The sequence below is a fragment of the Chaetomium strumarium genome (assembly GCF_033439665.1).
Source record: "Chaetomium strumarium strain CBS 333.67 chromosome Unknown B0T15scaffold_1, whole genome shotgun sequence".
Lineage (NCBI taxonomy): Eukaryota > Fungi > Ascomycota > Sordariomycetes > Sordariales > Chaetomiaceae > Chaetomium > Chaetomium strumarium.
The window spans coordinates 1,661,868-1,687,637 of record NW_026944429.1 but is presented as its reverse complement, the minus strand read 5'-3'; the positions used below and the strand labels follow the sequence as shown (position 1 = coordinate 1,687,637).

At 57.1% G+C, this 25,770-nt stretch overlaps 8 protein-coding genes across 8 annotated transcripts; 3 read left to right on the top strand and 5 right to left on the bottom strand.

Annotated features, from left to right (window-relative positions):
* Window positions 1-100: 100 nt before the first annotated feature.
* B0T15DRAFT_506566 (uncharacterized protein) lies at window positions 101-1,684 on the top strand (the record flags this gene model as incomplete). Its single annotated transcript, XM_062867587.1, has 2 exons — window positions 101-250; window positions 308-1,684. The coding sequence occupies 2 exons, from the start codon at window positions 101-103 to the stop codon at window positions 1,682-1,684; spliced, it is 1,527 nt and encodes a 508-aa protein (XP_062725607.1).
* A 136-nt stretch (window positions 1,685-1,820) lies between these two features.
* B0T15DRAFT_15893 (3' exoribonuclease family, domain 1-domain-containing protein) lies at window positions 1,821-3,069 on the bottom strand. Its single transcript, XM_062862088.1, has 2 exons — window positions 2,552-3,069; window positions 1,821-2,470 (listed from the first exon to the last, which is right to left on the bottom strand). The coding sequence occupies exons 1-2, from the start codon at window positions 2,878-2,880 to the stop codon at window positions 1,957-1,959; spliced, it is 843 nt and encodes a 280-aa protein (XP_062725606.1). The 5' UTR covers window positions 2,881-3,069; the 3' UTR covers window positions 1,821-1,956.
* Window positions 3,070-4,029: 960 nt separating this feature from the next.
* B0T15DRAFT_406426 (uncharacterized protein) lies at window positions 4,030-5,615 on the top strand. The gene has a single exon (XM_062865310.1). The coding sequence runs from the start codon at window positions 4,456-4,458 to the stop codon at window positions 5,329-5,331; it is 876 nt and encodes a 291-aa protein (XP_062725605.1). The 5' UTR covers window positions 4,030-4,455; the 3' UTR covers window positions 5,332-5,615.
* Window positions 5,616-6,689: 1,074 nt separating this feature from the next.
* B0T15DRAFT_15879 (PLC-like phosphodiesterase) lies at window positions 6,690-8,458 on the bottom strand. The gene has a single exon (XM_062862086.1). It carries the CDS (start codon window positions 8,221-8,223, stop codon window positions 6,781-6,783), a length of 1,443 nt encoding a protein of 480 aa, XP_062725604.1. The 5' UTR covers window positions 8,224-8,458; the 3' UTR covers window positions 6,690-6,780.
* A 1,747-nt stretch (window positions 8,459-10,205) lies between these two features.
* Window positions 10,206-12,811, bottom strand: B0T15DRAFT_545920 (uncharacterized protein). Its single transcript, XM_062870147.1, has 2 exons — window positions 11,512-12,811; window positions 10,206-11,379 (listed from the first exon to the last, which is right to left on the bottom strand). Exons 1-2 carry the CDS (start codon window positions 12,528-12,530, stop codon window positions 10,461-10,463), a joined length of 1,938 nt encoding a protein of 645 aa, XP_062725603.1. The 5' UTR covers window positions 12,531-12,811; the 3' UTR covers window positions 10,206-10,460.
* An 877-nt stretch (window positions 12,812-13,688) lies between these two features.
* Window positions 13,689-15,205, top strand: B0T15DRAFT_15856 (FAS1 domain-containing protein). Its single transcript, XM_062862085.1, has 3 exons — window positions 13,689-14,362; window positions 14,470-14,881; window positions 15,039-15,205. Exons 1-3 carry the CDS (start codon window positions 13,809-13,811, stop codon window positions 15,165-15,167), a joined length of 1,095 nt encoding a protein of 364 aa, XP_062725602.1. The 5' UTR covers window positions 13,689-13,808; the 3' UTR covers window positions 15,168-15,205.
* A 627-nt stretch (window positions 15,206-15,832) lies between these two features.
* Window positions 15,833-18,242, bottom strand: B0T15DRAFT_15844 (general substrate transporter). The gene is made up of 3 exons (XM_062862082.1): window positions 17,664-18,242; window positions 17,279-17,595; window positions 15,833-17,219 (listed from the first exon to the last, which is right to left on the bottom strand). Exons 1-3 carry the CDS (start codon window positions 17,762-17,764, stop codon window positions 15,952-15,954), a joined length of 1,686 nt encoding a protein of 561 aa, XP_062725601.1. The 5' UTR covers window positions 17,765-18,242; the 3' UTR covers window positions 15,833-15,951.
* A 3,017-nt stretch (window positions 18,243-21,259) lies between these two features.
* On the bottom strand, window positions 21,260-25,274 carry B0T15DRAFT_516648 (glycoside hydrolase family 2 protein). The gene is made up of 3 exons (XM_062868266.1): window positions 24,249-25,274; window positions 22,789-24,193; window positions 21,260-22,734 (listed from the first exon to the last, which is right to left on the bottom strand). Exons 1-3 carry the CDS (start codon window positions 24,832-24,834, stop codon window positions 21,531-21,533), a joined length of 3,195 nt encoding a protein of 1,064 aa, XP_062725600.1. The 5' UTR covers window positions 24,835-25,274; the 3' UTR covers window positions 21,260-21,530.
* Between the last annotated feature and the right edge of the window lie 496 nt (window positions 25,275-25,770).

Sequence of the window (25,770 nt, the reverse complement as noted above, 5' to 3'; positions counted from 1 at the left end):
CCTCAATGCATTAGCACACTTTCTCGAGTGAGGTGTTGCTGTCGATCTCCTTATCTACAGTAGATTCTCCCCAGAACCATTCCCACTGTAAGAACCGACAATGCATCACACCACACTCCCCGCCGTGGCAGTTGCCCTGCTGTCTGTCCTCCCAGGAGCTCAGGCCGGGCTGTATACCAAGAAGTCGCCTGTTTTGCAGGTGGATGCGAAAGACTATGATCGTCTGATTGCCAAGAGCAACTACACTTCTGTGCGTCAGGAATTCCTCCTGTTCTCGTTACCGGTTTACTGATAACCTGGATGTCAGATTGTCGAGTTCTATGCCCCATGGTGCGGCCATTGCCAGAACCTCAAACCTGCCTACGAGAAAGCAGCCAAGAACCTTGAGGGCTTGGCCAAAGTAGCTGCGGTGAACTGCGACGATGACGCCAACAAGCCGTTCTGCGGATCAATGGGCGTCCAGGGCTTCCCGACCCTGAAGATTGTGCGGCCAAAGAAGGGAGGAGGCAAACCAACCATTCAAGACTACCAGGGCCAACGGACAGCCAGCGCCATTGTCGAGGCTGTCGTGCAGCAGATCAACAACTATGTCGTCAAGGTCGAGGACAAGTCGCTGGAAAAGTTCCTGAGCGACAAGAACGACACTGCCAAGGCCATCCTGTTCACTGAGAAGGGTACCACATCAGCGCTGCTGAAGAGCATCGCCATCGAGTTTGCGGACGTCATTACGATTGGTCAGGCGCGGAACAAGGAGTCTAAGACGGTCGAGACCTTTGGCATCGAAAAGTTCCCTGCTCTAGTGCTACTCCCGGGTGGCGACGCGGCCGGTGTTGTCTACGAAGGGGAGATGAAGAAAGCACCAATGGTCGAGTTCCTTTCACAGGCCGGGCAACCAAACCCCGACCCGCCGGTTAAGACCAGCGGCAAGAATAAGAAGCAGAAGAAGGACGACAAAGCGTCAGATAGGCCCTCTTCATCCAAGACCAAGTCAAAGGCAGCTTCTTCCAAGACGTCGTCTGCGACCACTGAGTCCGAGGCATCGACCTCAACGCAGGAAGCCCCGGTCATCGTGGAAACGGCCCTGCCGATCCCCGTGATCAACTCGCCCGAGAAGCTGATCAAGGAGTGCTTGACCGAGAAGTCTCACACATGTGTGCTCGCCTTCGTCTCCTCGAGCGAGGACGAGACCGCCAAGCAGGCTCTCGCAAGCCTTTCAGAACTCGCGTTTAAACACGCCCAGAGCAAGCGCCATTTGTTCCCCTTCTACGAGGTCCCCAAGAGCAACGAGGGAGCGGCTTCCCTCCTCAAGGCTCTCGACCTGCGCGGCGACATCGAGATCGTCGCTATCAACGCGCGCCGCGGATGGTGGCGGCACTACGAGGGAGCGGATTTTGGACACGAGAGCGTCGAGAGCTGGATCGATGCAATTCGGATGAGCGAGGGAGTCAAGAAGAAGCTGCCTGAGGGCATTGTTGCCATTTCGGTCGAAGAGCCTGCGTCGTCAGCCGTGCCAGAGGCGTCGTCAGAGCCCACTCCGGATGCTACCGAAGCCGGGAAGAGCCAGGACGCGACCCCGGTCACCCCTGAAGCCAGCGGCGAGCCGGCGAGCGACTCCACCGAGTCCACGTCAACTGAAGCCACTGACCCCACCGCGGAGGCCGAGACCGCGCATGACGAGCTCTAATCTAGTGTAAGGAGGATTGTTTGTCTGGTATGCACTTTCATAACTAGTCAGCGGAGGCCAGTAATTGAAGTGCAGTTCTCGACTATTTCACCTTCATTGCGAGAATAAGGTCGAGCTCCTGATGTATGTAGGCTCGTAGGTAACGAGTAGGACTTCAGGAGCACAGTGTGAGAAATGGATGGAACCTCACCTGGCAAACTCGATACGAGAGGCATCTCGACTGTGACCAGGTCCAACTCCGATTCAGCCACCCGGGAGTCCGGAACTGCAACTTAATCCACGTCCATCTCGTTCAGCCCGATCCCCTTCTCCACCGTGCCCTCCTGTATCATGCGACGTCCCTTTTCCCTGACGACCCGGTCCAGAATCTCTCTCATTTGCTTGCATCCATCCACCCCCACCGCCAGCATGCCCTCCAACCGGCTCACTTGCACTCTGCTCTCGCACACGAGCACTGCCACCCGATCGCTCTCCCCTAACGTCGCTACCGTCAGCCCTGGTAACTCCTGCTCTTCCTGGTGGTTGAGGTCCAAAAGCGGATCGGCACTTTCGTCGTTGGCAGCGTATGTGGACGTAGACCCGGCCGTGCACGCCACCACATAATCGGTCATCGGAATACCCGCGTCGACACAAGCTAGTGTAGCCGCGTTGATAAGGGCCGCGAGAAGCGAGCCGTCTTGCGAGAGAACGTGTAGGGAGATACTGATTTGGCTGTGCGGGAAGAGGTGTGTGTGGAGGCTGGCGGCGAGCGCGTTGGCGACTGTTGATTGCATCTCGAGCGTGCGTCTATTCGAGGGGGTTGGGCGTTAGTTATCTCCGCATTTCCTCCAGCCTGCTCGCGGTAATGCTGTAGGTGATGGAACTTACTTGTCGCCTCTCCCCCGCCGCTTCCGGTCAACGGAGCTGAAGCCTGCAATCACGATGCTCACCACTACCTCGGCCTCCTTGCCTTGACCTCCTGCTCCGCCGCCACCGCCGGCCCCAGCTCCCCCACCTCCGACACCGCCGCGGCGTGGGCCGGGCTCGCTAGGACCGGTCACCACGCACATCACCTTGGTGTGACCCATCTCGAGGTAGCTGGAGCCGTCGGCCGCCGCCTGGGTGCGGATCTGGGCGTGGACACGCCGCAACTCGTTCCATCTCCGGCCGTCGACGCGGAGCAGCGCGAGGCTGTACGTTGATGTATCGAGGGGCATGGTGGGACGTGGGTTGCGTGATGTCGGGGGGGGAATAAGATCAGCCGCGGCTGACTGTACACCCAATTGAGTTGAGAGCAGAGGCTTGCGGCGTGGATCGCCGGGCCTTCGCCGCTGGCTGGGTCGGTTGGGGTTGTTTGAGGTCTGCTTCGAGCTTGACACACGTGCTAAGGGTTATCGCGTGTTTTCTGTTCTAGACGGGCCTGTGGTGGTAGGGCCAGTACTTGATCTTACAAGATCGCCGGTGTAAACAACAATGCCTGTTGCCTCTTGGCTCAAGATCGTCTTCGAACCCTGGAAGCTCTTTCTTGACGACAAAATTAGAAAGAAATCGGATCGCGGGGCGCAGAAGAAGCTCGGGCCCAACCTGGCTTGGCAATGAAATGTGGGGCAACTGCACGTCTACTGTACGCAGTACCTCTGTGTACGCTCTCAGTATCTCATAAGGACCTACAGGCTACATGGGCTTTGCCATACCAGTATCAGATCAAAACAATGTTGGCGCCATATGGCCAAGGGACTTGGTCGGATTATTGGATCGCAGCAAATGTGGCAAACGACCTACCTATGGGAGGTCGCGACCGCCGGGGCCTTTCTGCGTTTGATGAAACACAAGTTTATTAGCGCAAACTGGGACAGTGCTATGTACTTTGATACGTACATATTAGTACTACTACATAGTACACCAAAGATGGTCGAAGAGGGTTTGACAACTTGAGCTGCCGTATGAGAGGCGAACTGTGGGTAAATCCGCCACCCTACCAAGCAGAGAGATATGTCACCATCGGACAGGAGCTAAGGTATCACCTCATACTTCACGAAGTACCATCCGATCGAACTGCACTAGCAACTGCCACATATTGGTTAGTTACACGGTGCGCGTTCGAAGTACTTGCGCCGTGTTATTCTTATAACCAACCGTTGCTGAGCTTCCACTGCCGGTATGCAGAAGGGACGGCAAATTGCAGGGCTGGTGGCATCAGACATGCATCAATGAAAAACATCCATGGATGGATGCGGACAGGATTGCGATAGGGTTCCGCCGGCAGCGAACTGATGCTGCGTTGACAACCAATGGCATTGCAATGGGACCTGCATGAGCTCTGTTTATGAGCGTGGGTCCAAGCTGTCCTTCAAGCCAATCCGGGTGGCGATCGTCGGTCTGGCCATCGCCAGGGGTTGGGCTAACAAGGGGCGCTGCCGGGGTTTTCTCAGGCACAACTCTCGGCTCATTTACCGCTCCGCCCCCTGCCTTGGCGGTTCTGCAGCTTTTCGTCTGTTTTAAACACCCGCCCGTCTCTCCTTTCCATTACAACCTTTTGCCACACTGCCGCATTCGCGCTCTCGTCCATTCTTTTCGAGACCTCGAATCAGTCGCTCCTTTAAGCCATCAACAAGGTGATATAAGTCACTCTCGCTTCTCAGCAATCGCAAGCATCGATTGCAACCATCGTCCACTCGACAGCATCCGGCATCGCGATCCGACGATCAATTGACAACATTGAATCCTAGACGGATATCTCGACGAAACACGCATTTTTTTTGGGATAGACAAAAAGGGAATCTCAATTTACAATGCTTTTCACTCCGGTTCTTGTGCTCGCCGGCGTCCTCGGCGCGGCTGCCCACCCCTCCGGCCATGCGCATCTCCACAAGGACGCGCATGCCAAGCGTGACGGCCCGGTGCACATGAAGAATGTGCACAAGGTGATCCCAAAGCCCACGACCACCACCGAGGAGGCGAAGGCGACGGTCGCTGCTGCTTCCGTCTCTAGCGCCAAGCCCTCCGCATCCTCGGAATCCTCCGAGTACATCCCGTTCTGCGGCAGCTCCAGCAGCAAAGCCAAGCGGGTTACATACGACCAAATCATGTACACGGGCAACCTGGGCACGACCGATGGCTGCGAGTGGAACTCCAACCTGATGGCGGTTCCCGACAGCATCGCGAATAAGTACGATTATGTCATGAAGTACACCAACGTGGCGTCGGAGCCGTACCAGGTTATCTGCGCCAACAAGATGGGTGCCGACAAGCAGCTCACCGGCATGTTCAAGGTCGCCGGTCAGAAGCCACTCATTTTCACCCTCAAGCCCGGCGAGACCAAGACCGTGGTGGCCGATAAGAACACCCAGGGCGTCTGCGCGTTCGCGCCGAACGAGGTTCCAACTACCGAGTTTGGTCAGTATGCTGGTGTCTGGGCCGAATTCGACTTCGCGAACGACAGCAACGAGGGTTGGTCGGGCGCCGACTGCTCGTCTCTGGTTGCGCAGGCTTACAATATGGATGTTCCCGGCTGCCAAATGTCCGAGGGGGGTGTTGACTCGACCATTCTTCCCGGCGGCAAGGGCACCAACGCCTACACCAAGGGCATGGAGGCGCTTGACGGCATTGGACTCAACATTGTACCCGGCAAGACCACTATCAAGGTTTCGGTTGGGTTCAGCGGCTAAAGGGCGCATCTACTCTTCAGTGTCTTGATTTGACGGCTTCGCCGCCAGATACAATGGCGCCCGACAGGGGTTGAGCCTTCTCTTTCAATTGGCGCGTGTATTTGAATGCTTCATGTTCAATATATCCACACGGTTTTGCTTCAAGGTTTCGGCTGGTGACTTGAGAAGGACTTCACGTGTATACGATCTGTTTGCTTGGACACTCCCAATCCCAAGGCGCAGTACATATGTTATTCAATAATATGCATACCACAGCACATGTTCCTCGCCTTGGTGTGCCTCAGATCTAACTTTGCCACCGTGAAGCAGTGGTTTGTGATACTCGTATCATGCAAGGGTTGGTACACGTAGTCTCCCCCCGAGCCACAGCCAACGTCTACCTAAATCCTTCATTGCTACAACCAAGGGATGTAGCACATCCTTGCACCTGTAGCACTGCCTAGGGGTTCAAGACAGGTTTAGGGAAAGGAAGGGGGATGTCGCTAGCCGGCGGCCTCGTCTAACCGACCATCCCATATCCCTTGAACTACCAATTGATTCACATCCCTGTTCCTCTCTTACCATCCATGTGTTTCTGTGAGGACGGAGCACCGGAAGCGTGCTGAGTTCAGTATTCCTTTTTTTGGGTTGGGGGGGGGGGGGGGGGAACCCAGCTTCCCTGCAGACACTTGCATAGCAGCTGCTGGTGGACAACAAGACGGGTTGTGTCTCTAACGTCTCCCTCGCAGCCCCAAACTCGCAAAAGCCTCGACCTGAATTCGACTGGCTGGCCGTTGGCAGATGCTAAGTGGATGATCTCGTTTAATTGTGGAGTGGAGAGGCGTTCATCTGTAAGACTAGCCTCCCCGTTGATTATTTATCACTAGGTTGCTCATCCACCGTAGCTGAACGCTAGTCTGAGGTTGAAAGGTTCCCAAGGTCAGGCAGCGAGGGAACTTTCCAATGCTATGTGGTGTGTATTGTACAAGAGGGGATGCGCAGCCACTTCCTGTTTAGCAAGCACGGTTTACACTCAAGTATATCATCTCAAGAGATTGCCATTGGATGACTTCTTTGAGCTTCTCACAAGCCGCTCATGAGGTTAACCGTCGAATCGCTAATGCGGAGTTGAACAAAGGCTCCTCTGATCTTGAATGGAACTTCCCCAGCTCGAGGTACTAGTCGGTAGTACATCACCATCCCAGCTATTGTTTGAGCTGTCGATGAACAGTTGTTTGCCGCTCTGCGAACTCTTCCATACGCCGGTAGGCCGGTCTGCAAGAACATACGGATATCATCACACTATCCATTTACCTACCTACCAAGGCGGCTCTGACCTCTAGCAGGAAGTATGAAAAGCAAACATCCGCCGAAACCCACAGCACACAAAATGTGCACCATCCGTCATAAGGGTCTAAGCAGCGCCTGGCATGCCTCTGTCCGGACAAGGACCACCACAAACGGACAGCTTCATCTCTCCAGCCTTTGCCTGCTCAGCTGAACGGCAACATCGGCCGTGCCACCATCGATCCAGTCATTCATCAAGACAACAAGCTGGTCGAGCTCGCATTTGTCGAGGACGTTATCCCTGCACCACGGCAGCGTCTTGGAATCGCATATCCCCTTGGTCGCCAGCAGACAGCTCGTGGTCGCGCTGGCCTCCAGCACGGAATACACCACCGCCCTCGGGATGTTCGACGCCGTCGCCTGGCACTGGATGTTGACGAACGCCTTGCCCCGCTGGTTCTCGCGCGTCAGCACTCGCGGGAGCGCCTCGACGATGCTATCCCCATCCAGCGTGGCGTTGCCCTCGTCCGTGTAGGTCGACAGCGAGTCCACGCTGTCCAGCATGATCAGCCGCTTGCGCTCGCGCCGCAGCTGGCCGATGCTGTGGCGCTTCATGTCGTCCAGGTTCCCCACGACAATCTCCCCGTTGGCATGCTGCTGCAGCGCCTCGTCCAGGCAGCGCCGCTTCTCGTCATCGGCCGGCCCCGCGCAGACGTCGAGCGGCACGCCGTCCCAGCGCAGCTGCACCACGACGATCTCGTCCCCGTGATCCCGCAGGAAGGCGACCACGTCCCGCAGGAAGGCGTCGTACGCCATGCCCGGGATCGCGCTGTGCTGGAAGTACAGCGCGTCGGGCAGGGCGCCCGTGGGGCGGACGGCGCTGTGCAGGCGCGCCGGGCGGAACTCGAAGTAGCGCGCGCCGATCTGCAGCATGGTCGCCAGGTCGTCCTTCTGCGTGATGGCCAGACTGAAGATGATGTTGGGCGCGATCAGCGCGATCGCGTCGGCCGACAGCTTGTCGGCCAGACGGGAGAGGATCTCGCGCACCTTGGGGTCGCCGTGCTCGATGAGGGTTGATACCACGGCGCCACCCACCCGCCGCAGCACCGCCTCGCTGCTTGCCATGCTGTTCATGCCCACGTCGTGGGCCGCCGGCAGGACGAGCCGGGAGAAGGGTTTGTTCTCGCGGTCCGAGCCCGGAGGCGCGACGCTGCGCATCCAGTCGGCGTAGTTGGGCGCCACAGTGATGTAGCACTGGTGCTGCGCGGGGAGTAGGTCATGGCCGTCGCCGGCCTCGTACAGGCCGTAGCAGATGATGAAGCCGTTGCCGTGGACGATGGACCGCTGGTTGGCGATGGACTCCATGGTGCCTCCGCTGGCGTTGCCCGTGAGCGCGTTGACGTCGATCCATTGCTCGGTGATCTGGTTGCCCTGGTGGAACACCTTGAAGGTGAAGCGGCCGCGCTTGTCGAAGAAGCTGTCGATCGCGCGCGCCTCGACCTCCAAGTGGCATTTCGAGAAGCGGTTCAGCTCCTCCACCTTCACGGTCTGCCCCGGCACCGACAGCTCAATCGAGCAGCCCGGCACCGCGATGTACGTGAACGCATGCACGCCTTTGCTGGGCATTCTGTACTTCTGAAAAGAATGTGATCCGGTAAGGTCGCGTTCGGCGGTTGTCGGACGGCGGCGACGTCGGGGTTGGCAGGGGCTTTTAAGGCCGTCGCCGATTTGTTGCGGCCTCCGAAACACACACCAGTTCGGTGCTTGGCAGCGCGGGATCTGCAATTCTGCATTGGCCCCCGCCAATTGTAGGGCCGGGTTGTCGATAGTTCGGTGCTGAGGAGCTGAAACAAAGAACCAGCCAGCCCGATTCCTGCAGGTGAGCGGCCCTCCACTACACAGTATGATGAGAGCGATGGTTCCGTAACCCTTAAATACCTCTCTGTCGGGTTGGCCAGTCTCTTGACAATCAGGTGTGCGCTTTCCTGGCCGGGCGTTCGACACTTTGTTTGACTCGTGTGGCTGTGGAGTTCGATCCAGGGACTCAGGGGTTCCAATCCTGAAAGGGTTCCCATGTTGTGAACTTCCATTCCTTTTCAAGTTCTCTGGGCATGATCGTAGTGCCGACCACTGTCCGTGAACTCCAGCTATTAGTGTTCAAATAAGCCACGATGAAGCACACGCATCACGCATCACGCCAATAGCTTCCTGTTGCCCATAGCTCGGAAGTCGGAACTCCGGCTTTGGGCTGTAACAACCCCACCCTCACACACATCTTCGAAGTGTTGTCGACCCTTCAGGCAAAAGAAAAGATGCATCGACGTATCAACGCATCATGGTTTCCGCTGGGCACAGCCGGATGCCAAGCAGGTCTTCCCTTCAAGCACTGACACAGTGACACCCGGACGTGGGGGTTCGGCCTATATCTAAAGCTTTATTAGCATCTGCTTCTAGATACAGAGCTCCGCCGCATTTACAGTTCGCTAATACTTGTCTCTCAAAACCAAACTTCTAGTTTGTTCCTTCCTGTTGGCGCGTGGAGTGCTTTTCTTTTCCTCACAGTATCAATTCCATGAGCCCGGCCACACTAGGTATTGTACCGTACGCCTCGAAGTGCAAGTGGTTGCTCGCTCAAGATGGCTGATAGACGACGGAAGGTATGGTGACTCTCGTTCCATCAGCTTGTTTACCTAGCTACTCAGCGGCTGTCTCGATATCATATCATCTTACGTACCCCAGTCAAGGTCCATCAACTGAAACCTTCACAGTTACTCCCTGCCCCACCCCCCTTAGTCGGTGGTATTGCAGGAACACGGCCCTTTCTTCCACAAACCACCCGCATCCAACCAACGGCGATACTCCCAGCAGTAAAGACAGAGACCTCCAGACGGCAAGGCCAGCAGAGTCCGACTTTACATCTGCCGGTCCTTAATCCTGCGCCCCCCAAGGACTTGCAAACAGCCGCCATGCAACCCAACAGACCACCTTCTCTGCAGTTGTATCACTTTCGACCTCAAGATTTTAACAAGGGGGACTCTCAGCAACACAGTCGTCCAGCAAAGCGGCGGCGTGCCCTTACAACTGGCCTTCTGCCGGACCGGATACATTCCCGAGTACGAAGGGAGCCGTGCCCGACCATGAGCTCAAAGAACGACAACCGCCTAACCGAGCCCAACCACCACACAAACAGCGGTGTTACCACACAGCAGCCACCGCTGCACTGGCTGCTCCATCAGCGAGCTGCCAAGCGGCGGCGTGAGCGCAATCAGCCCAATGATGAGATGGTCTTGCGAGCGGTCCATCGCGGGTTTCGAGTCCTTTCGCATCAAGGCCACTGAAGGACACTGATTTGCTGGAAGTTCAATGTCCTATTGAGAGAAGTTGGCTGGGATTGTTGTACCGGACAAGACGAAAAGGCTAGGTAAAGCGTGACAGAGAGGAAGGAGCATTTGACATGGGCGGGAGCTTGCAACCCCAGGTCACCCTGCAACCTCCAAGTCACTGCATCATCTCGGCTCCCATCAAAAAGCGTATTGGACATCCAGATCTATGATCTTTCAAAATACAAGACAACTGGGAAGTCAGCGGCACGTTGGCCTTCGACATGTAGACAGGAAGCTACTCAAGAAAAAGAAAAAGGACTGGCAAACATTCCACAACCACGACCCTAGGCTTAGAGGGCATCGCCCTGGGAGGGTTCGGTTCGCTCTCGCCATCCACCAGAACAGACAGAACATTAGTACTAGTATCCCCCACTGGCAGCCTCCAACAACTGCAGCATCGACGCAAGTTCCCCTCCAACAAGACCTTTCAAAGTTCACAGCTCATTTGCCATCCCCCGTCCCTGCGACGACACTCTCACTTCAAACCTTGCCGATATGCCCCATACACTTCGCCTCACCGCAGGTGCGCACGACAAGCTTCCCACTGCCATTCTCATAGTGGTTCGTGTCAACGCTACTGCAGCTCCACACCTCGCGTGGCGGCGGCCCCGTCTCCGGCTCATACACGCAGCGGAAGAGCTGGGCGGCGGCCAGGACGTGGAAGCGGGTCCACTTGTGCTTATTCTCTGCGCGGATATCACGAGTCTTCTTTCTGAGACCGAACATGCCCGGCTTGGGACCCTTGACAGCAGCAGCCTCAGCCTCAGTCTGCTGAGCCTCTGTGGTAATATTTGTACCGGTATTGTTCTCGGACTGGTGGTGAAAATGCAGAAGAAGCCAGGTCAAAGCATTCAGCAGGATCAGCACCAGCAGGATGACAGCAAGCGTCACGATCCCCGTCAAAGAGAAGGTCTGGATGTCCGGGCTCGAGACCACGAAGTGGCCGGCCCCTTCGCGGGGCTGGCCGTCAGCGCCCTCGACAACATTCGCATAGTCGGCGCCGCCACCGAACATGACGGCGTCGGTGAACAGGCTGCGCGTGGCCACGTAGCTGGCCAGGATCAGGCGCTCCATGTCGGCGAACATGCTGGACGCGCCGGCGTCGATGACGCCGTTGGGGCTGGTCGTGCGCGAGCGCAGCGCCGAGTCGCCGCTGGCGTTGCCCAGCCGCACCACCATCGGCCCGCCGCCGAGGGTGGTCTCGAGGATGTCGAGCAGCACCGTGGGGATCTTCATCCCCGGCGTGGTCTTCAGGTCGAGCACCGAGGTGACGGCGTGGCCCGCGTAGGTCCAGCTGTTCCGCTCGCCGCAGGAGAGCACGGGCCGGCGCCGCTTCATTCGGAACGCCGCGTTGTAGGGTGCCGGCGGGTCGTTGGCCGGGCGGGATTCTGTCGCGTACCTGGCCCGACAAAAAGGCCCCAGGGGGTATCAGTAAAAAGAAAAACACAATGTTTCGTTTCCTGCTACTGCTGCTGCTGCTTCACAGGGTACCACTACTACTGAGGGTAGACTGAAAGAAACATTCACATACCACGGGTCCCCGCCGATGGTGATGCTGGAGCGCCAGGCCGCGTGTACCAGCACGGCATACAGCATGTCGACGCCGCCTGCGAGTTGCTCGGCCCCGTTCGGGTGGTTGATGAAGCTGGCCGAGGGCGCGTGCGCCGTGTCGAACTGATTGAGCAGGACCCACTGGGTCCATTGGTCGTCGTCCGTGCCGGGCTCGTTCCAGAGGCGGTACCAGTCGGCCGCGTCCGGGTCGCTGCCGTCGGGTGGTGCGGGCCTGCTCCAGCTGTACTCGGTGAAGCAGTGGCCCTCCACCGTGAGGCGGAGGTCGGACCCCCCGAAGATGCCCAGCTCCACGCCCGAGAGGGAGTACCGGTAATCGAGGCTGACGTTGCGGTCGCCGTCCGGCAGTGGCGCGTAGTCCTGGTTCTGCGTGATGGAGACCCGCTGGCGCAGCGTGACCTGCGCCGCCTCGACGCTGCCCAGGGCGCGCATGACCGACGGCGCGCGCAGCCCGAAGTCGTGCAGCTCCTGCGCGCTGTCCTCGGGCGCGGGCGTGGCCGGGTAGAAGACGGTGCTCGGCCGCACCGGCGCCACGTTGCCGATCTGCACCAGCGACGGCGCGACGATGCCCATGGCGATGCTCGACCCGAACACGGCGAACGCCAGGAGGCAGAAGACGAGGCCGTAGCGGAAGTCGTCCCACCGCTTGTCGCCCTGGGACCGGAAGGTCTGGTAGTGCCGGTAGGTGTAGTGCAGCAGCTCCTTGAAAGCGAACCAGGGGTCATTGGAGTTCCACAGCGTGACCACGGCGACGTAGCGGTGGCGCGTTTCGGCGCGGACCGAGAGCACGGCCACGAACGAGATGAAGTTCCAGAGACAGAGGAACGACACGGTCACCATGACGGACAGCGCCGCCGCCACGAGCGCCGAGCTGTTCCCCGTGAAGGACACGGCCCACCGGTCTCCTCGGTCGCTCGGCATCGTGAAGGGCGTCACCAGGAGGTAGGACGAGTCCGGGGGCGGAGTGTAGACGTCCGCCATGGTAGTGAATAGGGGATAATACTTAAGTATCCTTGTGCGAGCACGATGTTATTGAGAGCACTCTTGAACTTGGAAGGGCTCGGAAGCAGTGTTCGCGGTCTGAGCGATGCTCTCCGGAGGAGGGAAAGAGAGAGGAGAGTTTTGCCTTCCTCGCGACATTCTGGGCTGGACTGAGAGAAGACCCAGAAGGTTATGACAAGTGAGACCGTAAGAGCCGCATCGACACACCTTCGGACTCAGCGCTGACCAATTCTCGAGGCTGTCGCTGATGCTGTGCCAAGACATTGGGCCGCCGATGCTCTCTGATGGCGATCCCGACCCTAGCGACTCAGCTCAGAGCATAGGACCAGTAAGACTACTAGGAGGGAGGAAGTCGACGAGGCTGTCGACTGCCCACCCCCTATAAGACCGCCATTAATTCATGCCACGAGGGGGGAGAGATAAAGGAATAGTAGTGGCCCATGATCCATCAGACGATTTTGGGAGGCGCGGTAGCCTTGAGCTTCGCCCTGGGAACTCGAAGTCCCCAAAGTTCCCGTGCATAGGCGGGTGTGTCAGTATTGTGCACACTCCACGACTTCGAGCTGAAAGACTGCAGTAATCAGATCCATGGATACCGCACGTTGCACGGCAGCACGGGATCCTGATTGGAGCAGCCAGCTCATGCACACCCTTTCTGGCAACGAGAAGGAAGTGGAGCATTACCCCTTCCGCTCTCGGCCTGGCCCTTACAGGCCGTACAACACGTCCGATTTCTTATGGGGCATCGCGATGCCGACTGGCGATCAACACGACTCAACCACTCTGCCCCCTCTCCCGTCCTTTCAGCCTCGACTCAGGACGACATCACGGTTCACGACCCACATTCGCTACTGTCGACTTTGCTATTGGATGCTTTACTCCCGTCATGAGAATAATGAGAGACTTCGCCCTTCATTGGCTACTGTACGAGATGCCGACCACGCACGTCATTCTCCCTGGCGGATTGACCGGCGGCTGCTATTCTTGCAACAAGAGCTAGCCGTCCTGCAGGTGTAGAAGAAGGTGTCGGGATGACGGGGTAGAATATCCCACCGAGATGGGAACTTTGCCGACCCTTCGTGATCTTAGATGAGCGGGCTTCGTCCTCTCTCGTGCAGCCTTGCGGATAAAGGCCTATTACTATATTAGTATCTGCGCGAAGACCATTATCCCCTCTCTGACTCTTCCCCCGGCTTTGTCAACCGTAATCCAATCGCTCAGTTTGTCTTACCGGCTCAACCTTCTCTCTCCTCAACCATGCTCAGACAACATCTCATCGGCTTCCTCGCCCTCTTTGCCGTCTCGGCCCTGGGACAATCCCTGATTACCGTGCTCGAGGAGAACGGGTTCACTGAATATGCAGCGCTGATCCAGGGAGAACCCCTTGTTGCGGCGTCGTCGGACCTCATCATCTACGCCCCGACCAATGCCGCTCTGTTGGCCGACAACGGAACCCTCGCCCGCCGCGCTACGGACCGAGACCTGCAAAAGGCCAAGACCCAGTTCAACACGGTGAACCGCACTGCCCCCAAGCCCCGTCGGCCTCCCACCAACAAGCCGCCGCCGGCAGGAGGCAACGGGACAAGGCCCGTCCGGCACCGGGACGAGCTGGTTCCTTCTGGATCCGCCTTCGTGACCTTGCTCGACGACCCGGAATTCGCCAACCTCGGACCAGGCGTCAACCAGAGCATTGTCGAGAAACGTGCCACCGCCTCCGAACTCCCCGTCGTGTTCTCCGGCCTGGGCGCAGCCGTCCAGGTCACAGGCAACGACATCCCCTTTGACAACGGGATCATCCGTCCCGTCAACGGGTTGGTATCTTGACTCTTTCATTTCATTCTACCGCTATCTCTCTCTTAGCAATACTCCTCCCGGCTCTCCAATTCTCCAACTGACCCCGAATCTTGCGTAAAACAAGCCTCTTCACCCTCCCGGCCCGGGCCTCCGAGACCCTCCCCTTCCTGGGCGTCGATAATTTCCTCGCCGCACTCAACCAGACGGGCGTCCTGGCCGAGCTGGACGCGCGAACGGGCCCCATCACCATCCTCGCCCCGGACGACAAGGCCTTCACCTTCACTACTAGTACTACCAATAGTACTGGTAGTAGTACCTTGACCCGCGACCAGCTCACCGCTCTCGTGAAGCAGCACGTCCTGGTCGACTACCTGGCCTACACGCCGCTGCTGCAGGACGGCGATGTCTACCCCACCCTGGCCGGCGGGCAGGTGGCCGTGTCTGTCGACGGGAAGGGCGCCGTCTACCTGGATGGGGCGCGCATCTTGGCTGGGGATGCTGTTATTACGAATGGGGCTGTGCATACCATTAGCAAGGTGAGTTACTTTTACTTTTCTTTTTTTTCTTTTTCGTCTTGTCTTCTTTTCTTTTCTACTGATATCAATACCTTCAACTCCATTTACACCTAGTACGGATGGATGGTATGATGAGGATGATTAGCTGACACGGGGACCATCTTATCTACACATATAGGTTCTCGGCGCACCGGCACCGCCAGCTCCCCCCGCCACCGGGGCCGCGAACTCGATCATTGGACAGTCGTGGAAGGCTTTGGTGGGCAGTGCCGTCGGTATCATGGTGGCTGTGGCTGCAGCATTCTGAATCTTCTGTGAGAAGACAAGTGGGATGTGATTCTTGACGTCAGGCTGCCTGTTCGCTTCAAGAAGAATACGGCTCGCTATGGATTGCTGTTCGGAAGAAAGTTAAGAGATGGGGGAATTTTGAGAAGGACTTGGGATTCTTCACTTCGCTTCTTTCCAGGGCCCCTTGAGGACCCTGTAGTAATAGTACGTACTAGTAATGTATAACATGCTATTGGTTTACTGGCAGCTCTGCCAAAGGGTATCTGTTGCACTTCAAGACGGAGTCCAAACCACTACTAGTGACATACTAGCCGCGTGTTTTGTTCGTTGATTAGTTGCTTCGGGTCATCGTCCCCCACACTTGGGTCGTTTTGCATAGAGCTTAGTCGGATCTCGGCATACTGCATGTTATCTCTAGCACACTCAGCAAGAAACTCGCCAATATATTCCAGATAGGCGGTTTTATAGTTGAGAAGCCCCTTCATCATTTGCTCGAATGGCAGCGTCTATGTTTGTTTCTGACATTTCTAGACTCTGTCTATAGCCCTATCCGTGTCCTTTTATAAACAAATACCTCCTATCCCTCAAAAACATGTCGTACCCGGGGTATCCTGCTACACCTTGACAAAGCACCAATATGCACAAGGCCGCAACGTCTCTCTTCCCAAGCATCCCTCTGTCAAGAGGTCAATAAAAATACCCTTTGGAACATCGGCACCCTATTCCTTTCCAGGGTCGGTATCTCCTAGGTCATCATTCATGTCGTTTACCCTCCCAAAACAAATTGCGGCACCCTCGAAGTTTTAGTCTCGATCTGCCCGCTCGGACATCTTAAGCCCTTCCCCGAGGCCAGCCTCGACACCGTTCTCATGGACAGCAACATCATTGCTGCTATTCGACCCGCTGACCTGCGGCTTCTCTTCCTCGTCACGTGCATCCCGGCGGGGGGCGCCATCGCGAGCATTGTCGTCGACGAGGCCGTATTGCCTGGCATACCGCTCGATCTCGGTCGGCTGCAGGTGCGGCAGCTCCTTGGCCGCCTGGACGTACGAGATGCCCTCGACGTGGCCCTTGGCGAAGATGATGTCGATCTCCTCGAGTGAGCGGCGCGCCGTCTCCGGGTAGAAGAAGTAGATGACGGGGATGAAGCAGGCGTTGACGGCGGCGAAGAAGAGATAGGTGCCCCAGCCGATATTGTCCACCATGATGGGCGTGACCATGACGATCAGGAAGTTGAAGAGCCAGTTGACGCACGTGCTGGTGGCGTTGGCCTTGCCGCGCGTCTTGACCGGGTTGACCTCGGCCGGGTAGAGCCACGGGAGCGGCAGCCAGGTGGCGCCGAAGAAGGCAATGTACGTGAAGAGGCCGACGGCGGCGCCGCGAGCCGACATGGGATCGCCGGGGATCAGGCAGGAGAAGGTGATCACCATGCTCAAGCACTGACCAATCGAGCCGATCAAGAACAGGCGCCTCCGGCCGACGCGCTCGATGACGAACCAGGAAGTGGTAGCGAAGATGGCGTAGACAACCATGTTGACGCCACCGAGGAGCAGACTCATGTTGTGGTCTTCGCCAATGGACCTCTGGAACAGAATGGGGAAGTAGTAGATGACGGCGTTGCAGCCGCCGATCTGCTGCATGAACTGCGAGCTCGATCCGAGTAACATGCGCCGCAGATGCTGCGTCTTCCCGCCAGTGAAGAGGGCCTTGATCGGTGTGCTCTTCTGGCCGTAGTCGCCGGCAGCGCGGAGCGAGTCGATAATGACGTTTCGTTCAAGCACCGTCTCCTCGCTCTCGATCTCGTATCCGCGGATGGCAGCAATGACCCTGTCGGCGTCCGCCACGCGTTGGTGACTCAGCAGCCATCTCGGAGACTCGGGCAGGAAGAACATAGGGATGACGATGAAGAAGGCAAAGACGATCTGAAATGCGATCGGGAACCGCCACACGAGGTCGTTGGGGCCGTATGACGCGCCGTAGTCGATCCAGTAGGCAATCAAGGTGCCAAAAGCGATGGTGCCGCCCTCGATGCAAATCAGCAGCCCCCTGTTCGTTGTTTTGCTGCACTCGGCTGTTCTCCCGTGTCAACTCCGTCCCTCTCGACAAGCCACCAGGTCGGAACTCGCTCACCTTGATAAGTAGGGATGGTCGACGTATTGATGCCGTTTCCGACCCCCATGACTACTCTTCCAACGATCAACTGCGCAAGCGGTTTTGCACCAGGGAAGGCGGTAACCTGAATGATGACTCCGAGCAGCATGATAAAGGCACCCAGCATGATTGCCCTCCGTCTCCCCAGCAAGTCGCCGACGCCAAGGATGAACATGGCGCCGGCAAGACAACCAATCTCGTAGATGGCCGTGACCAGACCCTGCATTGTCGCGTTGTCTCTGGTCTCTGTGAACACATCGTTGAACGCTGGGGCGGTGATGATACCGCTCATGACACTTTGAGCAAAAGCGAAGGGTCAGTCATGCTGCCGGCAAACGACTTTGGAGCATCACGCTCAACTCACCCTTGGTCATATCCGAAGAGGAGGAACCCTGTTGTCGCAACGGTCGAGATCATCAGCGAGAGGGGCCTGCCTGTGAGGCCCATGAACTTTGGAGGGGCCATTTTGGACGACTGCAGCGGTTGGACTTGGCAGAAAGCAGCTTGCCGGAGGCACACTCTTGACAGGGCGAGCAGGCGGCTCCCTAAATACTGAGACACGGGGCCGGAGGACGTGTGCCAAGTCGTGCAGGAGCCGGTGTAGATGGAGCCAGGGTCTGCGCTTGTGCCGCCACATGCAGAAGAACGGATGGAGACAGTGCCCTGAGCATCGTGGGGAAGGTTTGCGCTTTTGGACGACTGTCAGGCCGAGGGCCCTGCCGGTCAGCGCACGGCCGAGGTAGTCTTTTCGGTTGATCCATGCTCCTCGGCGGCAATAAGAATGCAACATAAGACGATCTTGCTCCGGCGGGGTCAGCGCAGAGGGTGTGACAAATCCGGGTACAGCACTGATCAACGGCGACTCAAACTTGAGACACCACTGTCATAGGGCCGGGATGAGATGTTGCACAATCTCAGACCCTCCTGTGGCCCATACGGTCCACCGAGACGTGGAGTATGAGGTCATTCCGTGGGTATCTTGAAAAACAGTTTTTGCGCAAGCTGACTCCTCTCGGCACCCGTTGGGCCGAACCTGAACCTGGGGTAAACTAATTAAGTGAGATACGGGACGAGTAGCATCTGATGCGGCCGATGCCCCTTTCGCCAACCCGAAATCCCGTGGAATTCTCTTTCAACAACCGAGGCATACAAAATGGATGGTACCGCAAAGCTGATTCTTCAGCACGGTAATCTTTACTCAAGCATTTTGGCTGCACGCTTGTCCAATTCTGGGAAAGTCCGATGCAGTCGGATCTAAAGGCAACAAGATGCTCGGCGGGGAAAAGGTGGGTCGATGTCGTCACACAAGCAGTCCGTACCCGGCATTCCACTGGGCACCGCGATGCAAAGTGATCCTTCCGGAGCCCTGCTGGGCAGGCTTGCGAGGGGAAAACGGTGGCGATCTTTTCCTTCCCATTAGGGTAAAAAATTCCTATTCATAATTCACATTGCACCTACATGCATTTTGGCAGTAAAGTTCAGATTATGATAGACAGGGCGAATTGTGTTCCTTTTCCCGTGGGATTCCGATAGCGCTTCCGGAGTAACGTTAGGTCGTGCCGTTGTGATCCCACGTGCGCATGAGGTTGCACCTGCTCGAAACATTGCCAACCCGACCAGTCGTGGTGTCTATCTTCCCCGCTCACGTCTTGACTTGGGGTTATCGCAATCTGCCATCATCTGGGGAAGACCCTGAAATCCACCGCAACATGAATCTATCCACTTCCAAGCTTATGCGTCTCCACAGACCCACGGCAAAGAGACAAGCGGTCACCAAAGTGTTAACTGTCGGCCAGTGAGGCCGCTCAGGGCAGGTGTGCTCCCACGGCGAAGTTCCCAAACGAGGGATTTTTCTAGCTCGGTTGGCACACCGGCAAGGTCCCTGGCTCGATGATGCTAACCGCACACCGTGCGTTGGGGAAAAAGCCATGAATATCATCTCATCGACGCTGCTGCATGATATGTACTGACAGCTGTGTAATGTGCCTCCAAGCGGGACGGCATGCGGTCTGGAATTTCCGTGAGAACGCCGCCGGGTTCCTTGATGACAGTGGCGATCCGATCAAGCTTGGACGACAGCCATCCCGCGCCGACTCCGATGGCTCGCACAGACGGCGCCACGGCAACAAGTTTGGTTGCCGCCTCTCCGTCAGCGGCCTCCGTTCCGCTCGCCCCCACCGCCGTTCGGTCGGCACGGATTACCCGATGTGGCGGCCATCGGCAAAAGTTCGGCACTTGAGTCGTCCACCGCCACCAAGCCGCTATCGCCGGCAATTGACTTCTTGGTGCCGCGCGCCGAGCAACGGATCGGCAAGCCAAGGCCGGTCGGCCCGTCTCCGGAGACAAGAAGATGCAGACATCAGGTCACTCAAGGCCAAGTCAAGATAAAGTGTGTCAATCCAAAGGGGTTGAATTTTTAGCTCAACGTCCGTGGACTGTGGTATGCCGCTAGCTCTATTTTAGGGCACACCTCCGTGTATCAAGTTGATAACGAGGCCCAAGACTCCAACTTGTGGGTAATCCTAGACGAGAGCTGAGCAAAACGCGCCGGAAAGCAGGATCTTCCCAGCTCAAATGAGAACGACGTACCGTTAATCATGGCACATCTTGCGCCGACCGTCGTTGCACGAGGGTCTGGGATGATAATGCTTTGTTAAGTATCAAAAGAGGAACAACAGCGCAGTGACTTTGCTGGATACCTACCTACCTAAGCTATTTGGCCTGTAGGGTCCAATAACAGGGAGTTGGAGTCTGGAGACACTCAACACAATATACGGTGATTTAGAGCGGGAACAATGTCCAAGCCTCCGGTACCTGCCAGCACCGCATTGGATCGGCGCGGGCAGGTGCGGTCATTTGTCCTTGATGCTGTGTGAGGACGTGTTTGCTGATTCAGCCCCCGTCCCTGACTCCTCACACAGTACTAGTAGGTAATATACAAGCTTGGTTACCCAGGAATCCTCGTGAGACCCTTTAGTTCTATAAGTCATCACCATTCCTCCCAGGGCAGAAACGACAAGCTAGAGGAGCTCCAAAAAGATACCGCGCAATAAGGAAGTGAAAGGGCTCCAGGACGTCACTGAACATACAGGACGTTACGCCGTGTGGCCCCTACCTACCCTCTCTCTCCAAGCATTCAGACTGCATGAAGTCCGTAATCGTGTACTCGTAGCTGTCCACGTCACATCTCCCCAGAACTTTGGATGAATACTCATATGATACTGCGGTTGGCTCTGAATGATGTTAACTTTATTAGCCCAGCCGTAGTTGGCACTTGGTACGAGATCTCCAAAGGATAAAGAGATGAAACCCGTCCGGAGAGGAGGCTGGTGAATTTCTCGTATGAGGGAACTAGGAGAAGGATTATTACGGGAAACCAGACCCCTGTACGGAGTAGATACACCGTACCACAGCTGAGCCAGGAACATGGTGCCAAGTTTGACATGAAAGGATTGTCGTACCAAAATTGCTAACGATGCTCACCGAGTTGCTCCCTATGAGGGGAAACATGGGCCGATACCAGGGAATGGCGATTCCTTCACAATCTGGTATATGTTAGGCAAGCTGGATACGAAACAGGAACAAGAGCGTGGCTTGCGAATGAATTCCTCGTTCTCTTTACATTAGACAAGGTCGCCGAGAGTCCCGCATCCGGCAACATCACCAGGACGAAGCGTGGAGGGCGCAGGCAGCAACACAAGGCCATCTTCCGCCGAACTTTCCAGTGTGATGTTGCAAGGTCCCAATGCAGTTACGCTGCCCTCCAGGATTTCAATCTCGAAATAAGCTGTGCTGAGTTCCGGCACCGCCCTTGGGCTGTACATCCGCCTGGTCGCGATAGACACCGTTCAGCCAATTCTCCGGTGGGCGATGGCAGGAGATGCTCAGGCCGTCCTTACTAGGGCATAAGTGCCGCTTGCATCGCAGAAGGACACCTATCGGACAATATCCGTATCCCCTCAAAGAGTCATGGCCTGGCAAGAAGATGAAGGATGAAAGGGGAGGAACGACAGCACATGGGCCTTCCCACCCATAAATACACACTTTTTGCCCTACATCTTTACACCCTTCGGCGCTCAAGTCACCATTGACTGGGCTGTTTTAATAGGATGCTCTGTATGAGCTTCTCAAATCGCGCGTTCGTAAACCACCTACCTAGGTGCTATTTCTACCATTGGTTCGCCTAAGGTAGTAGTAGACACCCACCACAACCTTGAAGACATTCCACCCATCACACACCAACCGGCTCAAGACAGAGCCCAAACTGCATCTCCTCCACCGGCACAAGCAAATCCTCCCTGACGCCCGGCCCGCACGCGCCCGTGCCCACCCCAGCAACCTTCGCATCCAGCCGCAACAGCGTCGCCCCTTCCTCAACAAGGTCACAAGGATGCCGCGCGGCCTGGACCGTCTTGTCACTGTACCTCGACACCCGGAAACTAAACCCATCATCATCATTGTCACCCTTAGTACTAGAAGTAATTCTCAACCCCCCAGCTCCACCCGCTCCTCGCAAGCTAACCCACCTCGTCCCCATCCTATTGCCCCCTTCTTGGGGCACTTCATAATGGGTATGCATCATCATCCGCGCCCCCTCCGCCGCCGTCGTCACCTCAAGGGGCCCCCACACGCCCACGCGCTGCGCGGCGCGCTTGTCCGGGTAGGACTCGCCCGGCCCGAGGCCGAGCCACTCGACTTCGTCGGAAACGGAGCGGGGCAGGCGGAGGTTGAGGCCCGCGCGGGGCACGTGTTTGGGCGGGTAGGAGCCCGCGGGCGCGAGGCGGACCGAAATGGTCAGCTTTCCGCCCGGGGAGGAGGCGGAGGCCGAGATGGTGTAGGTCGTTGTGGCCAGGTAGCCCCAGTCGAGGACCGGCGGGGTGAGGAAGGTTGTGAATGTGATCTCTGCAGCGGCGCCGCTGTCCGTGGTGGTGATGTTGGTGGAGCGGAGCTGGCTTGTGAGGGCGTCGACGCCGAAGCGCTGCCAGTAGGGCAGGGAGGCCGGCTTGTCGTTGTCAGTTGGCGGGCGCCAGAAGGAGGGGATGATGGCCGCGCCCGTGGCCGGGTCGGGTTCGAGCAGGTGTGTGCTGCCTGCTGTCCAGTGGGTGAGGTAGCCGCGGTGTTTGTCGAAGATGAAGGTGAAGTCGTTGCCCGTGACTGTGATGGAGGTATCGGTGCCGTCCACGTCGAGGCTCTGGGCCACGGGAGGGAGTTCCTGTGGGATCTTGGGCTGTTCCACGCGGTAGCGATGCTGGAACCAGGCTACCTCGTGACCAGCCTCGGCCCAGGGAGCCGGGGTGTGAAGGCGGAGGGAGACTGTCAGGTAGGTATCCGTGCCGCAGTTGCGCCAGTCGCTTCCGAATCCGAGTCTCACTTTCTCGGTCTTGCCTGGCGCGATGCTAGGTAGATCTAATACACCAGATTCACGAAGAGTGGTCCTGTATAAGCGTCAGCAACGGTATCCTTAACAAGGGACAGATACCCCGACGCACCCTTCAAGACCGAAGCTTTCCAACGTGTAGGTCGCACTGAGGTGCTCAAGGGCAACAAAGTCATGCAGGTTAGTGACAACCAGCCAGTCTGTGTCCTCAATCCCAAATTTCACGGGCTGGATAACCTTCTTGAGCTCGACTAGGCCCGGAGTCGGCTCGTGCGTGCTGTGGAGCAGGCCATCCATGACGAAGGCGCCGTCATTCGGTACGTCTCCGAAGTCGCCGCCATAGGCGTAATACTTCTTGCCATCCGGGTCCTCCTTCCACAAGCCGTGGTTTGCCCATTCCCAAATGAAGCCGCCCTGGAGGCGGGGATAGGTGCGGAATGCCTCTTCGTAGTCTCCCAGCCACCCGGGCCCGTTGCCCATGGCGTGGGCATACTCGCAGAGTATGATAGGCTTGTCAAAGCTCCCGTCTGGTCTGACACCCTCTGTTTTGGCCAGCTTGATTAGCCTGTCGACAGAGGGGTACATATACGAGTACATGTCGGCGGACTGGGCATGAACATCTCCTTCGTAGTGCACCAGTCGTCCCGGATCAACGTCTTTGGCGTAGTCGTACATGGCCTTATGGTTCTGCCCGTAGAAGGCCTCGTTTCCAAGAGACCAGATGATGACGGAGGGGTGGTTCTTGTCGCGCTGCACCATCTGCTCCATCCTGTCGAGATAAGCGGCCTTCCAAGACGGGTTGTTGCTCGTGTACTCGGCCGCTTTCGGAAACGTCAGTTTCTTGCGCTCCTCGTAGTCCATCTCCTCAGGTATGTCCTGCGGCCGTGCCACAGCATCGTAGAAGCCATGGCACTCGAGGTCGGCCTCGTCGATCACCCACAGTCCGAGTTCGTCGGCAATATCCAGGAGCTTTGGATGGCTGGGGTAGTGACTGCAGCGCAGGGCGTTGATGTTGTGTCTCTTCATCAGCAGCAAATCGTGCCGAATGAAGCTCAGGGGAACAGCCCGTCCGAAGCGAGGATGGTGGTCATGCCTATTGACGCCGTGGAACTGGATGGGGCGCCCATTGACGCAGATTAAGCCGTCTTTCAGCTCGACCTTGCGGAACCCAATCCTTTGATGCACGTGCTGGGCTTTGTCGCCCGCGGTGATAGAAAGCACGACAGAGTACAAGTACGGCGTCTCGGCCGTCCACTTCTGCGGGTTCTCGACGGGAATACTGAAAGAGATCTTGCCATCGCTGCTCGCATCATGCTGTGCGGTAGCAACAGTGCATCCTCCGTTCTCGCGCGGCTCCCGAAGCGTCGCGGCAACTGTGGCGGGTGCTGATGTAATGACATCGACCGTGACATCGAGGGTTGCATTCTTGTACTCGGCATCCAGGTCGGTGCGGATAAACCAGTCCTCGATTCTCGTCTTTGACGGAAGGGCTATCAAGTGGACGTCACGGTAGATACCTGTTTCCCGTCAACTAACGGACTGCAGCGAAACTGGGACCCCGGACAGACAAACCGGAAAGCCACCACTGGTCCTGATCCTCAATGTAAGAGCCATCACACCACTGGTACACCCTCACAGAGACCTCATTGGCGCCGTCTCTGCGGACGTACGGCGTCACATCAAACTCATGAGGGTTCCTCGACCCCTGGGCATAGCCCACGAGGGAGCCGTTGATCCAGACATGATAGGCGCTGTCGACGCCGTCGAAGCGCAGCCGCAGCTGGGAATCGGCATCCCACGACGGCGGCACATGGAATGTCCGCCGGTACGTGCCAGTCGGATTCTCGGTCGGGGGGTGTGGCGGGCACACGGGAATGGGGTACTGGACGTTTGTGTAGTGAGGGTTGCCGTATCCCTGCAGCTGCCAGTGGCCAGGCACTTGGATCTTCGCCCAGTTTTCGTCCAGCGCAGATGTCGGGCCAGGAGCTTTCGGTGGGCTCGAGGCGTAGTGAAAATCCCAGCGGCCGTTGAGCTGGATGGCTGTCTCCGGGATGTAGTAGGACCGCGGAGGTAGCGTGTTTCGTCGGAAAACTGCCTCGTTGGCGTAGTCCGGCCTGCCCTCGTCCTGTTGGAGGGAAATGCCTTTGGGAGAACTCATTTTGATCCTCGATATCGATCACTGCCTCGATGGTGATGTGGAATCTTTGTTCACACAGGAGTCACAGGCTGCTCTGACGCTAGACACTCTGTCACCTTGCGGATGATGTCCAGACTTCTGGCTGTTGACTTGAGACCATCTGAAGGCTTTCCCGGTGTTTGTAACACGGCACCACGTCAATTGTATGACAGCTCATCGTCCTTCCCCTGCCCGCGCGTCTCCGCAGAGCGATGCGGGGTGTCGTCGTACCGAGTACATGGACCCCGCACGGTAGGCGAATGCAAGATGGCAACGCGCGGGCGTCTGGTTGTGGATCTGCATATCGACACGGGGAAGCGTGTTTGATACGATGTTTCTGCTCGAGCGCTGGTACCGAAGAGCCCAGAAGTCGTACGTTGTAACCGAGAGAACTTGGGTGCCGCCAGATATCCCGCCAATCAGCTATGTAATCCGCATGAACTTCAGATTGTAGCCGCGGGGAAGCTGGGCAGGATGCAGAAGAAAAATCGGGTGATGATCTTCATCGCTAACTGCCGTCTAGCCCATTCGGGTTTTTGTCCAGTGCTTCCACATTTAAGCAAGCCATAGGAAACAAAGCATGATAGCTGTAAGTGTGTAATAAAGGGCTGATTGAGTAAAATCCATAGTCAAAGGTATTTCATTTGCACGTCAAGCAAGGTAAACAAGTAAGTAACACCTGAAGCTCAATGGGGAAATAAAAGCTGGCAGTGCTCAACATAAAGGAAATACTAGCATTGGGAAGCGGCACAGTTCGTTTACCTCAACAACCGCAGTCCCCCCTCGGGCAAGTGAGCCCCGAGCAGCATTGGCATTCTCAAAAATCAACCTTGATGACCTTACCACCGTAGCATCAGCCATTCAGCATCAAAACCAGAATTCCGCCCCCAATTCCGCCCCAATCAACGGTGCGACCAC

Bases quoted from the DNA above. Each gene is read 5' to 3' on its own strand.
- B0T15DRAFT_15879 (XM_062862086.1), bottom strand. From the start codon at position 8,223: ATGCCCAGCAAAGGCGTGCATGCGTTCACGTACATCGCGGTGCCGGGC.
- B0T15DRAFT_15844 (XM_062862082.1), bottom strand. From the start codon at position 17,764: ATGGCCCCTCCAAAGTTCATGGGCCTCACAGGCAGGCCCCTCTCGCTG. The intron at 17,596-17,663 runs GTGAGTTGAGCG...TTTTGCTCAAAG, and splicing joins CTCTTCGGATATGACCAAGG to TGTCATGAGCGGTATCATCA. The intron at 17,220-17,278 runs GTGAGCGAGTTC...ACGGGAGAACAG, and splicing joins GACCATCCCTACTTATCAAG to CCGAGTGCAGCAAAACAACG.
- B0T15DRAFT_545920 (XM_062870147.1), bottom strand. From the start codon at position 12,530: ATGGCGGACGTCTACACTCCGCCCCCGGACTCGTCCTACCTCCTGGTG. The intron at 11,380-11,511 runs GTATGTGAATGT...TTGTCGGGCCAG, and splicing joins ACCATCGGCGGGGACCCGTG to GTACGCGACAGAATCCCGCC.
- B0T15DRAFT_516648 (XM_062868266.1), bottom strand. From the start codon at position 24,834: ATGAGTTCTCCCAAAGGCATTTCCCTCCAACAGGACGAGGGCAGGCCG. The intron at 24,194-24,248 runs GTTTGTCTGTCC...GACGGGAAACAG, and splicing joins GGACCAGTGGTGGCTTTCCG to GTATCTACCGTGACGTCCAC. The intron at 22,735-22,788 runs GTGCGTCGGGGT...ACGCTTATACAG, and splicing joins GAAAGCTTCGGTCTTGAAGG to GACCACTCTTCGTGAATCTG.
- B0T15DRAFT_15893 (XM_062862088.1), bottom strand. From the start codon at position 2,880: ATGCCCCTCGATACATCAACGTACAGCCTCGCGCTGCTCCGCGTCGAC. The intron at 2,471-2,551 runs GTAAGTTCCATC...CCCCTCGAATAG, and splicing joins CGGCGGGGGAGAGGCGACAA to ACGCACGCTCGAGATGCAAT.
- B0T15DRAFT_15856 (XM_062862085.1), top strand. From the start codon at position 13,809: ATGCTCAGACAACATCTCATCGGCTTCCTCGCCCTCTTTGCCGTCTCG. The intron at 14,363-14,469 runs GTTGGTATCTTG...GCGTAAAACAAG, and splicing joins ATCATCCGTCCCGTCAACGG to CCTCTTCACCCTCCCGGCCC. The intron at 14,882-15,038 runs GTGAGTTACTTT...CTACACATATAG, and splicing joins CTGTGCATACCATTAGCAAG to GTTCTCGGCGCACCGGCACC.
- B0T15DRAFT_406426 (XM_062865310.1), top strand. From the start codon at position 4,456: ATGCTTTTCACTCCGGTTCTTGTGCTCGCCGGCGTCCTCGGCGCGGCT.